The sequence below is a fragment of the Odontesthes bonariensis genome, chromosome 23, assembly GCF_027942865.1.
Source record: "Odontesthes bonariensis isolate fOdoBon6 chromosome 23, fOdoBon6.hap1, whole genome shotgun sequence".
Classification (NCBI taxonomy): Eukaryota; Metazoa; Chordata; class Actinopteri; order Atheriniformes; family Atherinopsidae; genus Odontesthes; species Odontesthes bonariensis.
Genome location: NC_134528.1, coordinates 11,755,012 through 11,776,840, shown reverse-complemented (window position 1 = coordinate 11,776,840; position 21,829 = coordinate 11,755,012). Strand labels below are relative to the sequence as shown.

Below are 21,829 nucleotides of genomic sequence, written 5' to 3'. Positions count from 1 at the left end.
TGTCATGTCTGAGTATATATAGCAGTGAGTTCTTAAAGAATCTGAGGATACTGGAACAAAAGAACAAGTGTCAGGTCTAAAAAAGAAAACCCATCTACAAAAAATTAGCAGGATCAGAAAGTGATGTTTTTAAGAAATTGGAGAAAAAATCCAGCAAATACCTCACGGGAACTGAGAGATGCATCTGGACCTGAAGTTGGTCCATCTACTGTTCACTGAAGGTTCATCAGATGTGGTTTCTATGGAAGGGCGGCTGTCAACAAGCCATTCTTACTGAAGGGAAACATGGAGAAAAGGCTGAGTTGTGCCAAATGACACAAGAAGTGGACTGAAAATCAGTGACAACAAGTCTTATGGAGGGATGAATCCTCCCCAGAGCCCGGAGCTCAACATTACTGAAGCAGTGTGGGATCATGTTGACAGAGACCGGAACAAAAGGCAGCCAACATCCAAAGAAGAGCTTTGGGATATCCTTCGAGAAGCCTGGAGAACTATTCCTGAAGACTCCTTAAAGAATTTACAAGAAAGTTTGTGTAAGAGGGTCCAGGCTGTGAATAAAGGTGACTAAAAGAAAAAAGACGCTCAAACCAAATATTGGCTTTAAAGAAGAAGAGGAGTAGACACTCTGTTTTTGCTTTATTGACTGTATTTCTATTTACATCTGCACAAGTTTCAATAAATGCTCCTGTTTTCCTTTTCCCTGGTAACACACAAAGAGATGAGGGATAATAAAACTGGAACTTTTTTCAGGTGGGGTCAGTCACAGTCACAAATCAGCTGCTATTTCTTCTTTTATGATCCTGTTTTGAAGCTTATATGTCTGTTGTGTCCTGTGTTTTCTTGCCCTCCCTGTGTTTAGTGATATGACTTTAAGAGTTTATTGTGTGTTTGTATTCTTAATTGACCTTTATGTGTTTCATGCTGAATTTTATGTAACTCAAAGGCCAATTTTGGGACAGGCATTGTAAAATGTTGTGATGTTGTGAGTAATTAGTACAGTAATACCAAACACCTGACCCTATTCAAATAAACATTAAATAGATCAAATTGTGAACAGGCTTTTGTTTTTATTAGCTAATGGAAATCTGGGGCCTTGTTAAAAGTAACCTGAGAGCGCACAACACGGTAGCCTATATTAATAGTCCTCCTTAACATTTTTTTCACTCTATAATGAAACATAAAAGCCCAAATCTGACCTTAAATAACAACCGGAGGGGAAAAAAAGGTTAAATCTTCAATCTGAGGCCTGTTGAAGATCAGCTCATCTTTTGTGTTCACGGTTAAAGAAATTTTGACGGAAGTGCCCAAACATTTGTATCCCACTGTACAACCTCTTATCCAATTTGATTTCCAAAGATTAAGGGTCATACTACGTCTGACTGTCCCGAAAAAAAAGGAAAAAAAAAAAAACATATCATGAGCCTCGTAAGCTGTTTAAGAGAACGTTTGTAGTAAAGCGGTGTAACATAATCGGAACAAATTCATTGGAGATACGCCTAATGCATTAAGTGTCAAGTGACGCGAGATGCAGAAAAACCGTTGCACAGCCAACCTCATATACTTAGGAAGTGTGTGTGTGTGTGTGTGTGTGTGTGTGTGTGTGTGTGTGTGTGTGTGTGTGTGTGTGTGTGTGTGTGTGTGTGTGTGTGTGTGTTGGTGGTGGTGGTGGTAGGGGGGTGGTATGATGACCCCATAGACGATCCAGTGTTTTGACGTACGCGGCATCCTGACGAATGAGAGGCTGATGCGCTCCCTCCAGCTTTATAAAAGCAGAGCGCGCACACAGCCAAGCAGCAGCACCAGGTCAACTCAGCCAGCTCAGACCTCTTATCTACTCTTTCTTCTCTCCTTTTATCTCTCGAAGAGTCAACAGACGCAGCGACATGAACTCCCACTGCAACGCAAAAGTCAGCGACACCGTGGAGGAGTTCCACTGCAACAACGGCTTCGGCGACCTCATCATAGACACCAAGAAATCCGCCGCCGTGCACCGCAAACACGAGACATCCCGCAAAGAGGCCGAGGACGAGTCCCGCTTACCTGAGTTGGAGGCCGCCTACACCAACATCCTGCAGCACCTTGGGGAGGACACGGATCGGGAGGGGCTGTTGCGCACGCCGCTGCGCGCCGCCAAAGCCATCCAATTCCTCACCAAGGGCTACCATGAGACCATCGAAGGTGAGTCAACAGGGTCTCCTTTGACATGGTCATTCATCTCAGGTAATTTGCTTGTGTTCAGACTGTTGGTGCATCCTCCAGTCTAAAGTAAAACTCAGAATTCAGTCCTGAAGCTTCTCCTGCAGAGAAGTTCAGAGATTTTAAAAAGTGAGCCAAGTGATTGTAGGCATCAAAGTGAATTCTTTTCTGACCTAGTATAAGCAATCATGAAAAATGCCTTCTCTTGAAAATGTATTGTTGAGTGACCAGACAAACGGAAACCAATGCCCTAGTCGATAGGCAGCAGCTTTGAATTTCAGTTGAATATAAGAGTTATTTGTGGAAGCAAATCTTAGCCTCTCAAAGGTGAGTCCATGTGGTAGATTTATTTGTGTTGTTTTGAAAAGAACTGGAGATCTTTTTCATTTGGAAACACTTTGACATGTTCAGTATTCTCTCAAATGTATCACCCAGATTAATAGAAAAGAGGATTTGTAGATTTATCGCTGATGGAATAATTATCTGAAAACTATTGTCATGCCAGAACATGAAATAGCACAAGAAACGATCCATGTTCTTGGAATATAACCTTTGCAAGCACATTTGTTTCTTATATGGAATGGAGTAGTACAAAGTTTTGAAGAATGTGTTTGCATCCAACAGACATCTTAAACAACGCTATATTTGATGAAGACCATGATGAGATGGTGATTGTGAAGGACATAGATGTGTTTTCCCTGTGTGAACATCACTTGGTGCCCTTTTTTGGAAAGGTAAGTTTGAATGTGTGCATCAGTCAATCAAACAAGATTTAAAGGTGGTACATACAAGCATGACAGTAAATAATAAACCAGCAAGTTAATGGTCTTAAAAGCAGAATTTGTGCAAGCTTGTGTGTGTAGATGCAACTAACAGGCATTGTTTGGTTGTTTAAGATCAACTCTGGATTACTATTGCCCACCCTTTCCTCTCATAATGTGACCTCTGCCCTTACTGACTGTCACCTCTCTCCAGGTTCACATCGGGTACATTCCAAACAAAAAAGTGGTGGGACTGAGCAAGCTGGCAAGGTAATGCAGTACGCATGCACCCTCACACACTTACCATACCCTCCTGTCGTCACTGTGGCTGAATGTTTCTGGTGTTAGCGCCGGGTGACTGCGTTCTTCTGTTATCTCAGTGCATTGACCTGGAGGCTTACAGTCTGAGCCCATTGGCCATCATCTAGTCCCTTCATCAAGCAACCTCACAGACACAAATCTAAACTCTATCCGCTCGAGCCATGAGAAAATCCCTTCAGACCTGTGGGAATCACTGGTTATTATCACAGCCTCTTTGTCTCCTCCTCTCCATTCCCTAGAATATTGCAGCAGATATGAACATATAAACCCAGAATAGCTGCAACAGAGTCAGTGCGGGTTTAGATTAACATGCCCGACAGATTTGTAGAATCCTGCTGGGTGAATGATTCACAGATGAAGAGGTTATACAGTTGGATGTCCAGATTAGGGGCCAAGGGTTGAGGACTGATGTCAGTTTGGGTTTATCGGAAGATGAATCATTATTACACCTGATTTGTAATCAGTGTTTTCTGCTTTGTTTGCACTCTGATTTCTGCAGAATTGTGGAGATCTTCAGCCGGAGGCTTCAAGGTAAGCAATTCATTTAAAAAAAAAAGAAAGAAAAAGTTTAACTTAAATCCAGTAAATTCTATTGTATGAGGCTTAAATGTGTTGAATTATTTTGTTTCTTTTAGTCCAAGAGCGTCTGACCAAGCAGATCGCTATGGGGATATCTGAGGCTCTGCAGCCAAAAGGCGTAGCTGTGGTTATAGAAGCAGCGTAAGTACACACATACAAACCACGGTAATATTTCAAAAATACTTAGCACTCATACAAATCAATTAATTTCATGTGCAAATAAACACTTTCATTCTTCTCAGCCCCAGCCAGTCTAACTTCACAGCTTATAAACAGAATTTGATGTGGAAAAATCTGTGGCGTTCCCCTTTAAATGCATTATCTTCAGCCAATAGAGATTCCTCACAGCATGTCAAGAGCTGCCGCTAAGAGTCTGACACAAGTTTGTGTGTGTGTTTGTAGGCACATGTGCATGGTGATGCGTGGTGTCCAGAAGATGAACAGCCGCACAGTGACGAGCACCATGCTGGGAGTTTACCTAGAAGACCCCAAGACCCGAGAGGAGTTCCTGACCCTAGCGATGCGCGCCTAACAAACCTTAAACACCCTCCACCCCTGAGTCTTTGCTGAGTCAGCAGCGAGCAGAGAGCTGTGGGGAGACTGTGGGTCTGCGTGTGACTAAAAACACACAGACCAGCAACAGAAGACATAAAGTCACAGTAGTACCTCCAGTTCTTGAGCTAACCTCTATACAGACACAGAAGCCTGAAAGATTTCAGCCCTGCGGCTGTGAACACAAACACACTCATTCATGGTGCCTTTGGTATATATTTTACAGTCTTTAAATGGCAATATCATTGTTTTAAAGTATGAAACCTGAGTGCAATATTGTTATGTGAGAATACTCAAACTTTGAATTTTTTTTTGTGCTGTCTGACATTGGTGCTTTTCCAAACGTATTTCCATATGTTATAATTGTATTTAGAATCCACTGAATTTAGCAGTTTAACAAATGATGTGTCATTTATAAATACATTTTTAAAACCTTTGTATTATATGACATTTTAAGATACAAATCAAACAGAAATTATTACATTTGTAGTCCAAAGAGTAGAGCTAATGAATGTAGCTATGTGATCAATGACTATGGTATGATGTATTCTGAAGTCTTAAATAAAGAACTATGTCAACACTATAACAGTTTATTACTTTTTATTTGTGTATGTCATCAATTTGTAATGTTATTTTTTGATAATGGAGACAGAGATTTTACGCACTATTTAAAGTTTAAAGTCCAAGTAAAGCAAATTCAGAGACTTGCATGAAAAGATATTATCAGTGTTGGTCAATAGAAGCTTAAAAAATGTAAAAGAATGAGAACTGTGTTGTACTGAGCTTTGGAGACAGACACTTAAACAGTTTGACGTCAATTCTAGTATATTTTTAGTATGAGTATATAAGCGGAAGAAAACCAGACCCCAAACGCATTGTGAGCTTACTACAATGCGTAAACCAAGTACCACCAAGTAGCTAACTGTTCAGCCTCCATCACAGAAATGCACCTTTTCTGGATGTCTTCAATATGCAGAGGGATAATAAGGACAAAAAACACTGAATCAATTCAAAGTAAAGCTGAAAGGTGACTCCACTGCAAATCTAGCAACACACCAGGTCAGAGAATCAAATTTATTATTGGTGAAATGAAAGGCCAACCTAACAAGCAAAAGGTAATGATACAAACTGAAGGATCCAGAGTTTGAAACCAGTAACTCATGCTGTCATTTCATATTGAAGTACAGCTCTGTACATATTTTAAATTTAGATCACAGCAGCTTACTCTGCTAAACTTGTCTGATGCAGTTACATTTGCTAGATCTACACGCACTTATGATGCTTTTGTGTTATGGCACAAAAGCATAAATCACAAGGGTATGTAAGAACAAGAGCGTGCACACATGATTGAATGCCTGAGGCAGAGCAAGCCCTTTAAATATCAAAGGAGGGAGCCTGACATCAGACAGCCTGTGAACTACAACCTCCATCCCTGATGGCAGGCTGAAGAAGAGAGGGGGGGGGGGTCACAGCTGAGGGTGCACCAGCCAGTTTTCAAATATGATTATGTCAGAGTAAACCAATTATTACAGCATAAAAAGGGAAATATGTATATGTTGTGCGTAAGAGGCTAAAATTATACTTTCCTTTACCTGCAGGCAGAGATACAAAATGACCCAGTCAAATCTCCTCACACTTTCTTTATTTCACTCACATTCAACACAGGATATATTATACACAGAAATCAATGTTCTAAAAAAGCAATTAATCCAAATTTAAGCACAGATTTTAAATACACAAGAAGTCTGAAAGCCGTGGCTTTAGAAACGGGGAATAACAGGTGGCGGGCACGGTTTGCCTGTGTAGGACCACTGGGATAGTTCCAGCAGTATTATGAGATAATCTATCAAAGCCATGTCCAGATCTTTCTCTTTCACAGTCCAAAGTTTCACTTGTAGAGCTGTTCTCTGATCAGCACCCCATCACACAGATGTCTGCTTGTAATTCTTGGTGTCCAAAACTTTCTTTCCACACATTGCACAGATTCCTGAGGAGACAAAAAGGAACGAAGGAAAGATGAAATAATATATGGAGCAGGACGCTGCACATTATCTCAACCGTAATCCCAAAACTTAACTGAGTCAGTTTTACTTTTTTGCACCACAGGGCAGTTTTTTAGCTGTGTTTTTGTCGGGAGTAATTCTTGAAGAAAATACACAGAACGTTTCTTTATTTGCTAAACGCTCAACCATTCATGTTTTACAGGTCAGCGCTGAGCAGGTTGTGTAGAGTGGATTTTATGATCTTTTTCATGAAACGTCTGTCAGCTGCAGCTTGAAAACAACAGTGCACAATAAGATGGGTGATACTAGAATCCACCTGAGAACAATAACACGATAACCCTCTTCATAACCTGCAAGCCCTTCTATTCTCCGCGAGAATTCTCGTCGTTTGTTATGGTCGGTGTTTACATCCCGCCACAAGCTAGCGTGGTAGACGCGTTACAACAACAAGCTGATCGGATAACAGACATTGAGAAAAAACATCCGGACTCTCTCGCCATTATTGTTGGGGATTTTAACAGCGCCAATCTCAGTAAGGAACTCCCTAAATACAGACAGCATATCAAGATTCCCACCGGGGAAAAAAACACTTTGGACCACTGTTACACTGTTTTAAAAGATGCCTACCGCGCCGTTTCACGGGCAGCTCTAGGACTCTCAGACCACTGTCTGCTTCACCTCATCCCAACCTATAAGCCTGGCCAATAAAGCTGTTTCTGATTCTGATAAATCCAGCTATTTCAGAGGGTAATCCAAGCCTGAAATCTGGCCTTTCTAATAGAAAACTCTATAGTACTAAACTTAGGGAATGTTTGTCCCACAGAAATTATTGCTGTTTGCTGAACCATCTGAAATCGTGGTCATCACACACTGCACTTAGACCTACTGTTAATTTCTATATATTGTTTATTGTATGTGGCCATTGCAGCTTTATCTGGCCTCATTTCCTGTAATCAAGATGGTTCACTGAGATGTACTATTATTTGGATTTCATCATTCCCTCTAAATACTACACAGACCTTGCACCATACTAAAGTCAAACAAAGTTATCAGAGAAGCTCTTCATTCTGTCTGCACATCCTCAGTTTACTCATGCGAGACTGCAACAGACTTTGATTTTGACACTATGATGCAAAGAAAGGTGAAAACATCTAAACAGCTGACTCAAAAGCTGAATGATGGGGCAGCAATAAACCCTGCACAGCTTGCAAATGAAATTACATCAATGTCGACTCAACTGAACATGTGACAAAGAGGGAATAAAGACCTTAAAGCTTGAACTCAATCACTTAAGTCAACAAGCAGCAGAAAATAGTGAGCACATGTATGAAAATTAGAAATACTGTCAGGTGAATTCAGCCCTGCATTAATATGAGCTGTGAATCAACCATGAGCAGCCAATTAGGTCCAATAAGTTTGGCCATTACCTTCTGGCACTTTATTAAATAGCAATCTTCCTGCTGTTGCCCCATTCAATACAAAACAATGTCAAGCTTACTCTGTCCTGCTGTTCTTCATTGAGAGGATCCGCCACACAAACAAGGCTAATGTCGGTCAATGAAAAGATTGCAGAGCAAGACGGATAACTTTTGCCAATAAAATATCTACTTTATACTATAAACACCTGCAATTCTTATGTAGAGGGGCGAAAGTTACATCCTCATATTTTAAAAGAAAACGGAACTCATCAGGATTTCAGCACGGTGTGCGTGAGATTATACCTTTCTTGTAAGCACAGCCTTGGCAGTAGTGCGATCCTGCCTGATGAACCGAGCTTTTGCAGATCCTGCAGATAGCAAAGCCTGTCTTGCTGTAAGGGTCAAACCTGAGAAGAATAAGCATAGCACGTCCATAACTAGAGCACAGCACTGCCAATACATTAGTTATTTCAAATGATAATGCTTAATCATCAGAGAAAGCAGATTATGAAAAACTTTTGTGTGAGCTTGTTTAGATTAGAGGATACTCACCTGGCTTTCTTAGAAGTCAACATCTTGTTCTCATTAAGCTTACGCCCTCCACCTTCTAAGATAAAAAAAAAAAAAAATTGTTTTTAAAATTCCATTAAATTTTATCATCTGTGTAACATTACATGTACGATGATATAATCCAAAAATTTAAAATAGAAGGTAATTCATTTACGCTAAACAGTGATTTAACTGCTTAACACATTAAAGACAAAGAAAGGAGAACTTGCATATAACATGTAAAAACATTTTTAAAAAAGCAACACACACACGCAAGTCATAGCCGCATGGAGGAAATGACACTGATGTTTCTGTATCAAATTAATGACAACTGAGGGCAACACTACAATTTGGGGCTTAATATGATGTCTTGGATCCTCTGAATGTAACATAACCTGTTACATAACAGAAATGTGTCTTTTGTCTGAATGTTCCTTAACATAAAACTATAAAAGAAAAACCATGAGAAGCCATTTGACCATACAGTCAGAAAACTGACTGCTAGGTGTTTAAGCATTTGTTTAAGCAACTCTTTGCTTTTTATTGCATTAATCTTTTTTGCCTGGATGTAAACACTTAAATTTGTGCAGTCCATCAGATATACTGATTCTGCATACAGAGCAAAATTAGTTGATAATTCTGTCTGTTATCAGGAAACTAATCTTTAGCACTGGAGTTAAGCAATCACCCTTTGGCTCCCTAGGTCATCTCTCTAAAGGTAGAAGTCCATATGCAGAGAAAACAAAAAGGCAAACCTGATTTGAGTTACATGCATGAAAAAAACATCTCTGGGTTTGTAATATTTTATCCTTAATACTCTCATAGTTGACAAGCCTGCTTTTCAGAATACCAGAAATGCTCAAACTGAATATTTAATAATGATCTTGGCCTACCTCCCCTAGGAAATTAAGCCCCAGCTGCAGTCTTCTGCACAAACAATCAAAATATTCCGCAAAGAGCATTCTTTAACAAAGAAAAACTTCTAGCCTTTGTCATGCTGATCAGTTCAGGATTATACAATTATTTACTCCCTCATGTGTAAAGGCTGCAAACAAAGTAAGATCAGCCCTATAAGTTTGAAAAGTTAATAGATATAATTAAATGAACTAGACAAACAAAATACACCGGTTGTTTAGTTTCATATTCACTTTGTCGTTCGAATTAATTTCCATTGTTGCAATGTTGACCATTTTCCCTGAATCTGTGGCCCCCTCAGCTTACCAGTTGTATTCCGTGCTCCATCCTTCCATGTGTCTGGTGTGATGACCTTTCCGAGCTTCTTCTCACCTGAAACGGTAAGTAAAACAACATTTATGGACAAAAATGTTATGCTTAGCTAACAAAGTGGGTACAACGACAAGAACAACAAAACAGATTGCGAACTTCACACGTTAGCCAGCCACAAAGACTTCCAAACCTTCACTGACAGCGGCAACGTTTATTAGAATTAATAAATTAAATAAGTTCAATGTTCAGAGAGTCATACGTACATTTCTCACAAACCATCTTTCTGCTGTGTTTATTTACGCTGTTAAAATTGAAAAGAAATGGTCAGCTAGCTGTAGCTTGCTCAGTTAATGTAAACTTCCGGTCGTTTCTGACATTTCAAAGCACAAATGTAATTGGTTTAGCCTGCAACGGCTCATCACTGGTCCCAGTAACGCGTTCAATGATTGGTTAAGACGCACACATCATTTGCACAAACGTTGCAGTAAATGAATGCTTCCTTTTTTTTTGCGTGTAATAATTTTTCAAAATATTTGTCCAATACGGATGGGCAATAAGAAACTAGTTTTTATACTGTGTTGGAGAAACTTAAAATCTACTAAATAAAATAGTGATTTCAGATGCATATAAAAATATATATATTTTACATTTCACATACCAGCGAATCATTATAAAGATTTTAAGCTACATGACGGACAGATGATGATTATTTTTTAATTTTTTTATTTTTTTATTTATTGAGTTAGCTCTTTTTATCATTGTGGAAATTCCCACTACACAAATTGGACTTACATCAAATATAACTTTTGATATTTTTGGCATAAACTGTTAGACTATGAAATCTTTTTTTGTTCTTACAGCCTGTTTCTCATAAACACGCTTTTGCTATATCCAATTACAGTTTGCATGAACATTTTTCTTGTATTTAAGTAGCAAAGGTATTAGAATAATGTTCTGAAATTTTCTGTGATCTTTCTCATGATATACGTATTAGGATTTAAGGCTTGAAAATATATCACAGTGATCAAACACTAAAAATCAATTGAAAAGCAATTATATAGCCGCACATCACAGCAGAATTCAAACTGTTAATGTTAAATTAACACAGCGAGTGTAAATTTAACACTGGGGAAGTAATATGTGTCCGTTTAAACAGTCAGAGTTAACAGAGTTAATTTAACATGGGAATTTAGCAGTTTTACAATTTGGACTTTTATAATGACTCACCTCTTTTTAAATGGCAGTAACTAATGTCTACTTGTTATTTTAAAGGCTGTCTGTATATATTGTCTTTTAAAACAACATCGTTCTTGTTATGTTTCACTGCTCTCCCCCCTGTGAACTGAGTTTGCGTTTACTGGACCTTTATTGCGAAGCTCCACCGGAAGTTCTTCCGTGTTTACGGAAACGCGGCGGAGAGACTCATCAATGGATTCAACTCACTACTCACCTCTGCTATTACGTTAACTTTTAAATCGTTTGACTGTGATTTCGTCCGCTGCGTCAGTCTCTAGTTGTAGATAGGGGAAGCTGTCAACATGTGGGGCCGTGAAATCAGAGCCATGGCGTCCACTCACGCCATCATCGCCGCCTCGGTGTTCATGGCCACCGTCTTACCTGCGGTGTTCGTGCCAGGCTTCTCGGTGTACGGCACGCACCTGCTGTGGATCTACTCCGTGTCCGGTGCGGTGACAACGGTCAGTGTCGCCGTCTTCTGGCTGCTCGGCATCACACCGCCCTCAAAGAAGCACACACTGGGATACAAGGTACCGAGAGATAATGTCCCAAATAACGTGGATGCTTGTTGTGGTTGTCAAGTTAAAAGTTTATCCCTTTATTACTGTATGGTGTGTGTAGCTTTGTCTCGATTAATGTTTACCTTTCTAAAAACCAAGGATATTTTAATGACAGTAAATTGAAAAAAGGTGTGAGCTCACTTTGATAGATAGATAGATTTAGTTGTTCCCATGTTAACTTCTTAAGATAAAAACTCACTCACAGGAAGAGTGAGTGAGCGAGCAATGAAAACATTGAGCATAATATTTAAGAATATTTACCCACCAGAGTACTTCTGCATAAGATGAGATGAGGTGTAATTTATCCCCATAGAGGGACTTGTTACAGCAGCAAGAGTCAATAATAAAATGAAAAAAATAGTGATTTAATATTAATGTAAAGAAATCTATATAGAAATTATTACTGAATTATAGCTTCGATTTGAAATGCACTCAAGTTACAAAGAGGCAGTCTACAAACAAACGGATAAAGTTTAAAATTCAGTGCACAATGTCTAAAACCTCAACGTTTGCCACGTAAAGATTTAGTGGTGAGATATTCTTAGCAGGGAGCACATGTTTTTATCTGTTTTATAATCCCTGCTCATGTTGTTTGTGTTGTTGCTGTCAGTCCAGCTGCATGTCCATGTTAGAGGATTTAAAAATCCCTGTCATGTAGTTCAGAGTTCCAGGTTTACTCCCACGGGGTAAACCGCGTTCCTCTGCTAGAAATCCACCTACAAAAACAGGAAGAAGACCAAATTGCTCTGCTTTTCTGGAGAATATAATGTCTATGAGCGGCTTGAAGGGCAACATGCGTTACTTGTCTAAGGTCATATGTTTGACCTTCAAAATGAAGTAAAAGTCCAATCGAAAGCTTACTTTAGAAAAAAACGCAAAAATACCATAAATGAAAAGTAACAAAAGCAAATGTATTGGTGCAAAGAAATGAGCCTTAGGGCTGATGTCATTTATTATAAGTGTGTTAATACTGTTTTAATATAGAAGGATGTTGGGGTGGAGCTAGTTTTAAATGCTTTATACACAGTTTAGATGCTTAATCCAGTCGTTTCCAGTGAAGAAGTTCTCCCACTTCCCCACCCTCCGCCTAACGGAGCCAAAATATAAAACTGACGGGTCATAAGATGTGAGATGGCTCTTCTTATAGGATTTAAATTTCTTGTGTGATGATTGTTTTTTCTTAAAATGTGACGTATTAAGATTCATATGATCTCCTAGAATGCATTATTGGTTATCATCCCACCCGTTGGTTCATTATCATTATATCATGAGATGTGGAGCAAAGATCGTATCAATGTAAGAGTTCAGAATACAAGAACAGCGCTGCAGGAGTACAGCACTTCATTATACTGAATCAAGTATTCTTATTGTTCTGATTTGTATAGAAATAGATGGAGTTTGCTTGTTCAACTACTTTCATCAGACCAAGATCATTTCTCTAGTTCATTAAGGTTTTGAGCCCAAACAAACATTGATGTCTTGCTCCCAAAGGCCTCAGTGTTTGCTCTCACTTAGTTTTTATCTTGATAGTTTATCTTTTAACGACCTTCGTCTCTCTTTCCTCAGCTGTCGAGGCTGTGTCGTTCATGTGTGTACTTTTTCCTGTCATGCCTGTTCTTCCACACTGTGGTTGTTCTCTATGGAGCCCCGCTGATTGAGTGAGTAGCCAGTATTTCCCCTTTATATTATACCTGTGTGCGTGTGTGTGTGTGTAAAAAAGAGAAAGTGGCAGTAAAGAGGGCAGTGGAGGATGATTTGTTTCCGTTTGTTTGCGTGCCCGGATCAAATCACCACAGTAGCAGCTGATGTACCAGAAAAGTATCACATGTAATGAGTAAATGAATGGAAAACTGAAGTATGTACGCATGAAAATGTACACGTTTTTTTTTCATGACATATGTCTATTTGTTCTGTTTAGTCAATTACATTTTTGACCTTGTAATTAAAAGAGTGCTATTTTTTTCCTGTATGCTGGGCCAAAACTTTTACCTGTCGCTGACACAGGAAAATTTCTTACATTTTCAGATCTGCCTTAGAGACGTTTTCACTTGCTGTGCTGCTGTCCTCCCTGACCACCCTGAGGTGTCTCTGTGTTCTTGGCCCACACGTCCAGGCCTGGATAAGAGTGTTCAGTCGACATGGGTAGGCATAAGCAAAAAAAACCTGCCTTCTGCCCCACTGTTACATTTGCATATCACACCTTTCTTTTGCTCTTTCTTCATCCTCAGAGCGATGTCCGTGTGGGATACCGGTCTGCAGATTACAGTGGCCTGCACACTGATAGGTGCCTGGTTGGGGGCCTTCCCGATACCTCTGGACTGGGACAGACCGTGGCAGGTCAGCAGCACACATGGAAAATTCTCACATAGATTCAAATGTGTCGAGCAGGATGTCCTAACGTTGGGCCTCTGTCCAAAAACAAAATGGATCATCATATCCTAAACTCTTATTTTTCTGTGAAGTTGTCTTGCAGGAGAGATATATTCATTAAAATGCACAGACTTTATGTGAGGGGACCCTTTAAGCCTAATGCAGTCTTTGTGATGTCATCATTTGCAAAATCAGTGCTTTTTAAACTGTGGACTATAAAATATCAGTTCAAACACCTTTTTTTTTTTTAAAGACTTAAAGACAGTGTGTTCATGTGAAACCAAGTCAGGTGCTGAAATAGTCTTTCTATAGCAGAGCGAGAAGCTGTCGAGGAGAGATTGTGACAGCTGCACAAGCATTGGAAAAAAAAGAACGCTGTCAGTACATTGGAAAGTATCATAGTGACAGCATGAAACTTTAAGCTGCACTTTGTCGTTCATTTAATTGTACCTGATTTAGATTCGTACACTCCACAATAATTGTTTCATCTTCTTTTAATCGTTTTGATATTTTATGGCATAAAAGAATACATGAAAATTGTTACTGCATGGGGGATTCTCTGTGAAATGACTCAGTGGGGAGATGCAAAATAGTGCTAGTTAGAACATAACTCACACACATAACACTGTTGCATTTTTCCACCAGAGAACCCTCTTTAAAAGAATTAAATACTCGAGTGGGGACATGCTCGTGGCGAAGATAATTCGGCATTTGTCAGAGCGACGTCCGGGTGTTTCATCATTTTCAGTGTCAGTGAACGAACACTTGTCTTCTTCTCATAGGTTTGGCCTGTTTCCTGCAGTCTGGGCGCCATTATTGGCTACCTAACCGGGCTTGTTGCTGCTCCAGGGTGGATCCACTATCATCGCAAACAGCTCACGTACAAGTGCAAGTGATAGAAAGACATGCGGTTTTATATCTGTGTTTGTGTAAAGGTGTCCATCAGGTCTTAAATTGTCTTTTTGCTGATTATTTATTGAGGGTGTTTGAGCTGTTTGCTGTCTGTAAATGATTTTGGAACAAGACGAGACATTTTTTTGTACAAGTGATAGCTTAACCTAGTATTTTTGACACAAATAAAACGATACTAAATTAAAAGTGTGCATTTACTGTGGATTTATTTGATTTAAAAGACATGAGTTTATACCTAGAAGCTCCTCAGTATCAGGGATTTTTCTTATTATTTTTTACTGAATTATTGAATCTGAAAATGCTCGAAACTGTAGATGGTGCTGTTGCATCACCGCCGGTGTGTGTGTGTGTGTGTGTGTGTGTGTGTGTGTATGTGAGTGCAAATAAAGATAAGCAACAAAGCCTCATTTGCAATTAAATGTAAAGCAATCACTTATATGGTTCGAAGATTATTTATTAAAAAAGTTCAAGATAAAACAAACTTTCTTGAAAGCTTATACACACTCACACACATCCTCTCTGATGCCAGTCTGTACCTGAAGCTGACTACTGATGAATACTGGTCCTTTTTAAACAGCCATTAATCTTGCTACAACTCCATTTCGACACCCTCCTCCCACCCCTGCTCTCATTCTCATTCCACCTTTTCACATCCTCAGGCAACTATATTGATTCACTCTCATTTTAGGGGCATTAATTTTCCTCCTTTCATTCCACCCACATCCCTTGTTCTCCCTTGCAGCAATCAACCACAATGACAGTAACATTTTTTTGCACTGCAGTCTCAGGTTGTAAAGTAATTGAAGGATGTGTGACGCAGACAGACTGGACACACGAATACAACTTCAGTGATTACAACAAAAAAAATAAATGAATGTCTTTGTAGCCGTTTGAAATTAATTTTCTGATTTTATTAAGATTTGTGGACGGTCAGTGCACAGCCAGGGGAAAAACTTTCCACTCCCCCTGCGCTTGAACTCTCATAAAACTGTTGCCAGGGAAAAGCTGGGAAAAATAGCCCGATGTGAAAAAAAGGAAAAAAAGGGAGATCCCTTCAAGAAGCCTACATATGCTTACAACACCAATCAACACTTTTTTCATGCTTCAATCTCTACTTCCATCTCACGAAATTCAATCTGACTTCATGCTGTTAGCATCATTGGTCTTGTTCTGCTTTCTTTTTTTCTATTTTCCACTTCAGCACAGATAATCATTATCAAGTGTGGCCGCCGGAGAGAAAAGGCTGTGACAAGGCTGATTTCGCCCTGACCTGAGCCAAATCTCACCCTGATTTCACTTCTAGCTGCATTGCAGTGTGAATATTTATTCTTAGGAGACTAAGGATGAGACACACAGGTCACATCTAGCGAATGTGTGTGTGTGTGTCTTTTTGAGTTCTCTATTTTTGTTCATGTTCTTTGTCTACAGAAACCTGGTTTGGGTTGCTTTGTTCATATGCTCAATTCCACTTGTGGTTGTTTCATCTTCTAGACAAGGCCACTCACACACACATACACACAATAGCTGCTGCTTCACAAATTGCCCCCCTCATTCAATCTCAGAGAACTTTATTTATTCATTATTTGTTCTCAGGCAGCGCTATTGTGGCAGAGCATTGTGAGAAGAGGTGATTTGTCACTCCCTGTCCGTCCTCCACTCTCAGCCTTTTCTGAAAGGCAGTTGTTGTTTGCTTGTGTTTACTTTTTTGCAGATTTATACTGAGGAGAAAGAAACTAGTAAACCTGGATCTTTTTTTTTTCTCTGTGGTGGATAGTGTCCAAATTAAACTAATATGAATCGCTGCTTTTAAGGGATGCGTTGACAAGATTGCTAATGTGGCTGACAACAGAGAATTAAAAATCTACATGCAGGTCTGCGTGCCTCTTCTAGATCACAACCTGCATATTAAATGCCCGGTTCAGTCTCAGCTCATACGAACTGCTTCCAGCAACAGCAGGCAGCTGATCTCAGTGTTAGGATTAAAACTACAAGCCTGGCAACATTAATCAGACTCGCATAACTAGCTGTTATAGAGGGTCAAAGTAATGAAAGAGACATTTTTCTTAGAAAGAGGAAGAAATTCAACCAAAATTAAATGAGCATTGGCTTTAAGTTTGATCTGGAAACCAGAAACATGACCCAAAATCAATGATAAAAGACAAAATGTTAGCGAGATCAGTTAATTCAGCTTTATATTACAGAAGATAACAATATTTGCACGGTTGCCTGGTTGAGATTTACTTCAATATAATTATTTATTTTGGCTATGGTAAGTGAAGTGAAATTGATTTATATAGCACTTTTCAGCAACAAGGCGATCCAAAGTCCAAAGTAAGGCATCCTAACTGTGTGGTGATGATAATTCAGTGTTTTTGTTCAGTCCACCTCTTTGGTTCAAACTCAAAATCCATCAGCAGATATATTTAACTAGTAAATATTTGGTTTGATTCAACTGATTAATATTGGTCATGTTAGTCATCTAAGCTCGTTATAATGCTAAAATCTACGAGCAGTAAGCATGCTTACAACTGATCCAATTTCCTTGTTTCTGATTTAAATTTTTACGCCTTTTACTTACACGTTTAAAAGCAATAGAACTTGACCCAAACTGCATAATTGCAACTGGAATAACACCAAAGACTGCAGCTTCAAGGCAGCTTGTCTTGTTATTTTGAGACATCACTCCACATCTTAAACAGAAACTTTCCTTTATTCCCCAGTTCTAACCTCACCTCGTCATCAAATCATAAGGGGAAAGCAAATCATCAAACAGTTGAAAAAAAGAACAAAAGCTCACTGACTCAGAGATGAATATCATTAGCATGTCTTCACTTCACTTCAGTCTATGCCTTTATGGAAGCTGCAGCTGGCTACACACAAACACTGTGGGACTGATTAATTGTTGGTTTTTATCTTCTCACATAATTTACCAGCGGCAGGAAAATTTATAAAAAAGTTGTTCTTTGAGAAACAGTGAATAATTGTGTCATAAGCTCCAATCCGATGGGATTTAAACAACAGGGATGCAGGGAGATAGAATATTCCCCGACGTTGCTACTTATTTAGCTCATCATTCCAGTTAGGACCCAAACATTTTGTACATTTTGTTCAATGAAAGCATTTTATGAAAGAATTAGCTGTTGTGCAGGTAAACCATATAACCTGTCGTAGACATTCAAACATGTTATTCGATGAGCTGCTGGCTGTCACGATATGTTAATGTTCCAGTCTGTAAGACAAAAACACTTTCCACTCTCTCGGTTGTCATACTGAGCAGGGCCACATGGAAGAGGAAGAAAGAAAAAAAGAATTTAGAAAACTTGTCTCTCGCTCATGAGTTCACATGAAATCAGTATAGGCAATCTTGCCAGTGATTATTACTTGGTCAGGTAAGAAAGAGGGTTTGGCTTTTCTGAGAGCCACCACGAGAAAAATATTCAGGTTCTTTTGATCCACCAGGGGTTTGTGTGCTGGAAGATTCTGTGGTTTTTTTCTCTCTCTTACACTAATTGAAACTTCTAAATAATCTGTTGTGAAATCATGTTGAAACTTTCCATACACTGATTCGCCCTTCAGATTGAGATGGTCGCTGGACTGGATTGATTATTTCAAGATGCAAACAGCTTTCTCACACAGGGATTCCTTTCAGTAAAAAAGGATTGATTTTCAATTTTCTTCTGATAAGTCGCACCCATCCTCCAGTTAACAGCTTTCTTCTCACACCCATCCTCCTCACATCCCACTTGCTTCCTGCATTTTGACTCTCCTTTTACCCCACTTTTTTTTTTCCTTCACTGTGTGCTTCATTAACAGTTGGAGTGCTGTGTCACAAACATGTTATGATAGTAGTCTCATGTCTCCTGTTTGCTGAAAGAGCACCAACAAAAGGATCCATTGTTACTGAGGGATGTTCAAGTGGGCTGTGATGACTCAGCGTGGATGCGGGAGACGGTATGAAAATAAAAAAACACATATGAAGTGTATTATCAAAGCCTTTATTATCTTTAAAATTTAATGTGAACACAAAGTCATTTGACATTTCTGGGACCACATTCGTGGCACAAAGAACATTAATGGCTGACTTTATTGATTCCTTGACTTGTTTTTTTTTTTGTGGCATCAGCAGATTGATATTTTTAATTCCTTGGTGGAAAAAATGAGAACAATTTCTGTGTCACAATAATGGTCCAATGACAGCAAGTTCAATCATTGTAAACTAAACAATAGGCACATAAAAGCTCTGGTATGGTAACACAGTATTTGACAGTAGACTAAAACCATGGCTCAGTTTGACATTTCTGAATATAGTAAAGGTTTTAGAGTACCTGTTTCACAACTGCAGAAATATTTCCTTTGTTGTTCAACTTCTTCATATCTAACCAATCTATCCATCCCCACAGCAAGTCCTGGTTCATCCCCGGGGTCTCCACCAAAATGGCTATGCCTGGTAGACCTTTAAAGGGAGACACCGAGGGGGGGCATCCTTATCAGATGTGTGAACTACCGATACTGGCTCTTCTCAGTAAAAACATTTACATTACACTAAAAAAAAAAAAGATTTGAGCAAATATAAAGATTTTTTTGTGTTAGCGTGACCAAAACTAGGCATTTAACATACATGTAAACACACTGGCCTAACTGAAATGCTCCATAGTTCTTATCCTGTACACAAAAAAGAAAGACGGTAGCAAAAAATAATAACCAGAAGGGGTAGTGTGCATTATTTTGGTAAAAATAGTAAAGATAAGTCTATATTGACGTAGCTGAAATCCAAATAAATCTGGTCTCAGTCACATATTTTTCTGTTTCTTTTGTCAGACAATTAAACACACCAGGAATTGTAACTGAAATCCACCCATTTAGACTATATGTCAACTTCTCTCTCTTATCAGTCTTGTTTTGCTCTCATAAAATCCTGATTTTATAACCACAGCAGCATCTGACAAAATCCCCAATAAAGTAACTGAAAGGCAACATGGCTGCAGTGATTCTGGCTATACTTAGGCGGATGTAGATCTCCCTCACTGACAGAAGTGGTAAAATATAATTTTCTCAGATGGTCCACATCATTGAACATTCAGTACTTGGTTTAATAAATCAACTCCCTTTCCGTGCACATGTACTGGGACAAAGGAGAGTAGTACAATTAATGGCCAATTTGAGATATAACTTGAATTCAGCTTAACTGTGCATGTAACTGTGCTGAATGTACCTGGGTTAGGCAGAACTGTGTGTGGTGTTATGATCCTCACCACTATGATGAATGAAGCTAAATGCCTCTGGGAAGGTCTCGCAAGGCAAAGAGCTCGAGTCATCATCCAGACAAGCAAGAGGTCCTTTATGGATATGGGGAAGAGAAAATCTATTACCTTGCCAGATACAGAGTTGGGCCCGGGGGAAGAAAAATATTTTTTCTGGTGAGGCTCTGCCACCTCTGAGTATCAGATATATTTACCTCATTCTTATTCTCACTTTGCTTTTCCTCCATTCATCTGCATGGCACTCAGCAGTGAAACCCATCATCAAACTGCACTGCAATCATCACTGGCTCTCTGATTTCCTTGCCTGTGTTTGGGACGGTCATCTTACTGCAACTACCTCAAAAGGCCAAATCAGATGAAGAGGCCACTAGTTACAAGTTTTTAGAGGCAGGGCATCATGTGACTCTGCCTTATCATCGCACAAAAAGTACAAAAATGCATTGAGAACTTCAAAGAATACCAGCCGTTTGCACTATAGCACTATATACTGATGATTATAGCTTAGAGTGTATCAAGCATGTATCCATCACACGTTAAAAATAGGAAATTGCTTGGATATCTCCAGGTCTGCAATACATTAACTGAAGAAAAAGTGGACGCATAAAGGAAATGGGAAATAAGGCTTTGAGAAATGTGCATACAGGAACAAGAATGCCATTCAGAGAACATGGTGCAATGTTATTTTTACTCATAAATTTCAATTTTCTTAACAAATGGATTCTCAGGGACAAAATTAATGCTGGAAGCAGTGTAGTAAAACAAAACAGAATTATCTTTTTCATATTCACCGGACTTTGCGAGGTAAATCCCTGGTAAACATTACAGCATAACTGATGAATATCCTGTATGTCTTTGATACGGTGGTCTTCAAATGCTGCAAATGTTTTAAGTCTACCCCAAAAAATGCTCAACAAGATTTAGATCTGCCGATGGGATTTTTCAAGTCTACTGGAAACGTTGTCATGTATCACTGTGGTGATGGCAGCAGCCAACAGAAAATGGTTGTAAAGGGAGGCTGTGGAATTTGGTCCATGACTGATGGGTAGTTAGGGGTCCAAATCCAAAGTGATCACAGAGGAAAGTTGGGCCCCGTGGATTTGTGCCGTTAATTCCAAATTCTGACCCCGCCGTCTGCATGGCTCTACCGAAAATGCAGATTGACCAGACCAGACTAAGTCTGTCCTGTCTTCAGCTGTGCAGTTTTGGGGAGCAGGTGCCTTCTGCAGCCTGACACGTCTGTTCCTGGCAGGCAGGACAGGAGAGCCGGCATGGTCGACATTCTGAGCTGCTTCTCTGCTCACCAGTTGTAAAATGGCATTTTGAAGATCAAGCACTACAAGAAAAGTCACTGATATCACAATAAATGTAAATACTGCTTGTATATATTGTAGTACCCTTATGGCGTTCTATATTATTTTCCATTTGCTTATTCCCTGCTACATTGCGTCTATCTGATGCAAACCTATCAACAATGTCAATTTTGCCATTGTGGGACTAATAAAGGTTTCTCCTATTTCTCTTTTTGGATGCTTGATGTGAACGTCACAGAAGCTCCTCACATGTATCTGCACTGCTACCATAAGCAAATGATGGAATATCTGCATAAATTAGCAGGTATGAATAAAAAAGTGTTTTTAGAATGCATTAATGCAGTTTTAGTAACGCAACCTTACATGTTAATTCATTCTCTGTATAGTATAATTTTGAGGTACTTCATACGCCTTCATTCCACATCATTTACATATAAATGCAAGTAATAGTACTTGTGATTTTTTTTTAAAAACAACATATTGCATGCACCACAAATTAGTTCTGTCCCCGCTGACATATGTTCCCCATGGCAACCGTCTCCTGCCTGAAACAATAACAATGTTGCCAAGAAAA

At 39.2% G+C, this 21,829-nt stretch overlaps 3 protein-coding genes across 3 annotated transcripts; 2 read left to right on the top strand and 1 right to left on the bottom strand.

Moving 5' to 3' along the window:
- Positions 1 to 1,883: 1,883 nt before the first annotated feature.
- On the top strand, positions 1,884 to 4,716 carry gch2 (GTP cyclohydrolase 2). Its single transcript, XM_075457538.1, has 6 exons — positions 1,884 to 2,178; positions 2,821 to 2,930; positions 3,172 to 3,227; positions 3,778 to 3,809; positions 3,914 to 3,998; positions 4,260 to 4,716. Exons 1-6 carry the CDS (start codon positions 1,884 to 1,886, stop codon positions 4,387 to 4,389), a joined length of 708 nt encoding a protein of 235 aa, XP_075313653.1. The 3' UTR covers positions 4,390 to 4,716.
- Positions 4,717 to 6,034: 1,318 nt separating this feature from the next.
- cript (cysteine-rich PDZ-binding protein) lies at positions 6,035 to 10,004 on the bottom strand. Its single transcript, XM_075457132.1, has 5 exons — positions 9,870 to 10,004; positions 9,601 to 9,666; positions 8,383 to 8,437; positions 8,134 to 8,237; positions 6,035 to 6,396 (listed from the first exon to the last, which is right to left on the bottom strand). The coding sequence occupies exons 1-5, from the start codon at positions 9,883 to 9,885 to the stop codon at positions 6,332 to 6,334; spliced, it is 306 nt and encodes a 101-aa protein (XP_075313247.1). The 5' UTR covers positions 9,886 to 10,004; the 3' UTR covers positions 6,035 to 6,331.
- Positions 10,005 to 11,006: 1,002 nt separating this feature from the next.
- On the top strand, positions 11,007 to 14,870 carry pigf (phosphatidylinositol glycan anchor biosynthesis, class F). Its single transcript, XM_075457345.1, has 5 exons — positions 11,007 to 11,372; positions 12,969 to 13,060; positions 13,428 to 13,544; positions 13,631 to 13,739; positions 14,555 to 14,870. The coding sequence occupies exons 1-5, from the start codon at positions 11,145 to 11,147 to the stop codon at positions 14,666 to 14,668; spliced, it is 660 nt and encodes a 219-aa protein (XP_075313460.1). The 5' UTR covers positions 11,007 to 11,144; the 3' UTR covers positions 14,669 to 14,870.
- Positions 14,871 to 21,829: the final 6,959 nt, after the last annotated feature.

Bases quoted from the DNA above. Each gene is read 5' to 3' on its own strand.
- pigf (XM_075457345.1), top strand. From the start codon at position 11,145: ATGTGGGGCCGTGAAATCAGAGCCATGGCGTCCACTCACGCCATCATC. The intron at 11,373-12,968 runs GTACCGAGAGAT...CTCTTTCCTCAG, and splicing joins AGCACACACTGGGATACAAG to CTGTCGAGGCTGTGTCGTTC. The intron at 13,740-14,554 runs GTCAGCAGCACA...TTCTTCTCATAG, and splicing joins ACTGGGACAGACCGTGGCAG to GTTTGGCCTGTTTCCTGCAG.
- gch2 (XM_075457538.1), top strand. From the start codon at position 1,884: ATGAACTCCCACTGCAACGCAAAAGTCAGCGACACCGTGGAGGAGTTC. The intron at 3,228-3,777 runs GTAATGCAGTAC...TGATTTCTGCAG, and splicing joins GGACTGAGCAAGCTGGCAAG to AATTGTGGAGATCTTCAGCC. The intron at 3,810-3,913 runs GTAAGCAATTCA...TGTTTCTTTTAG, and splicing joins CTTCAGCCGGAGGCTTCAAG to TCCAAGAGCGTCTGACCAAG.
- cript (XM_075457132.1), bottom strand. The intron at 8,438-9,600 runs GTAAGCTGAGGG...TTTTTATCTTAG, and splicing joins TGGAGCACGGAATACAACTG to AAGGTGGAGGGCGTAAGCTT. The intron at 6,397-8,133 runs GTATAATCTCAC...TTGTCTCCTCAG, and splicing joins AGGCTGTGCTTACAAGAAAG to GAATCTGTGCAATGTGTGGA.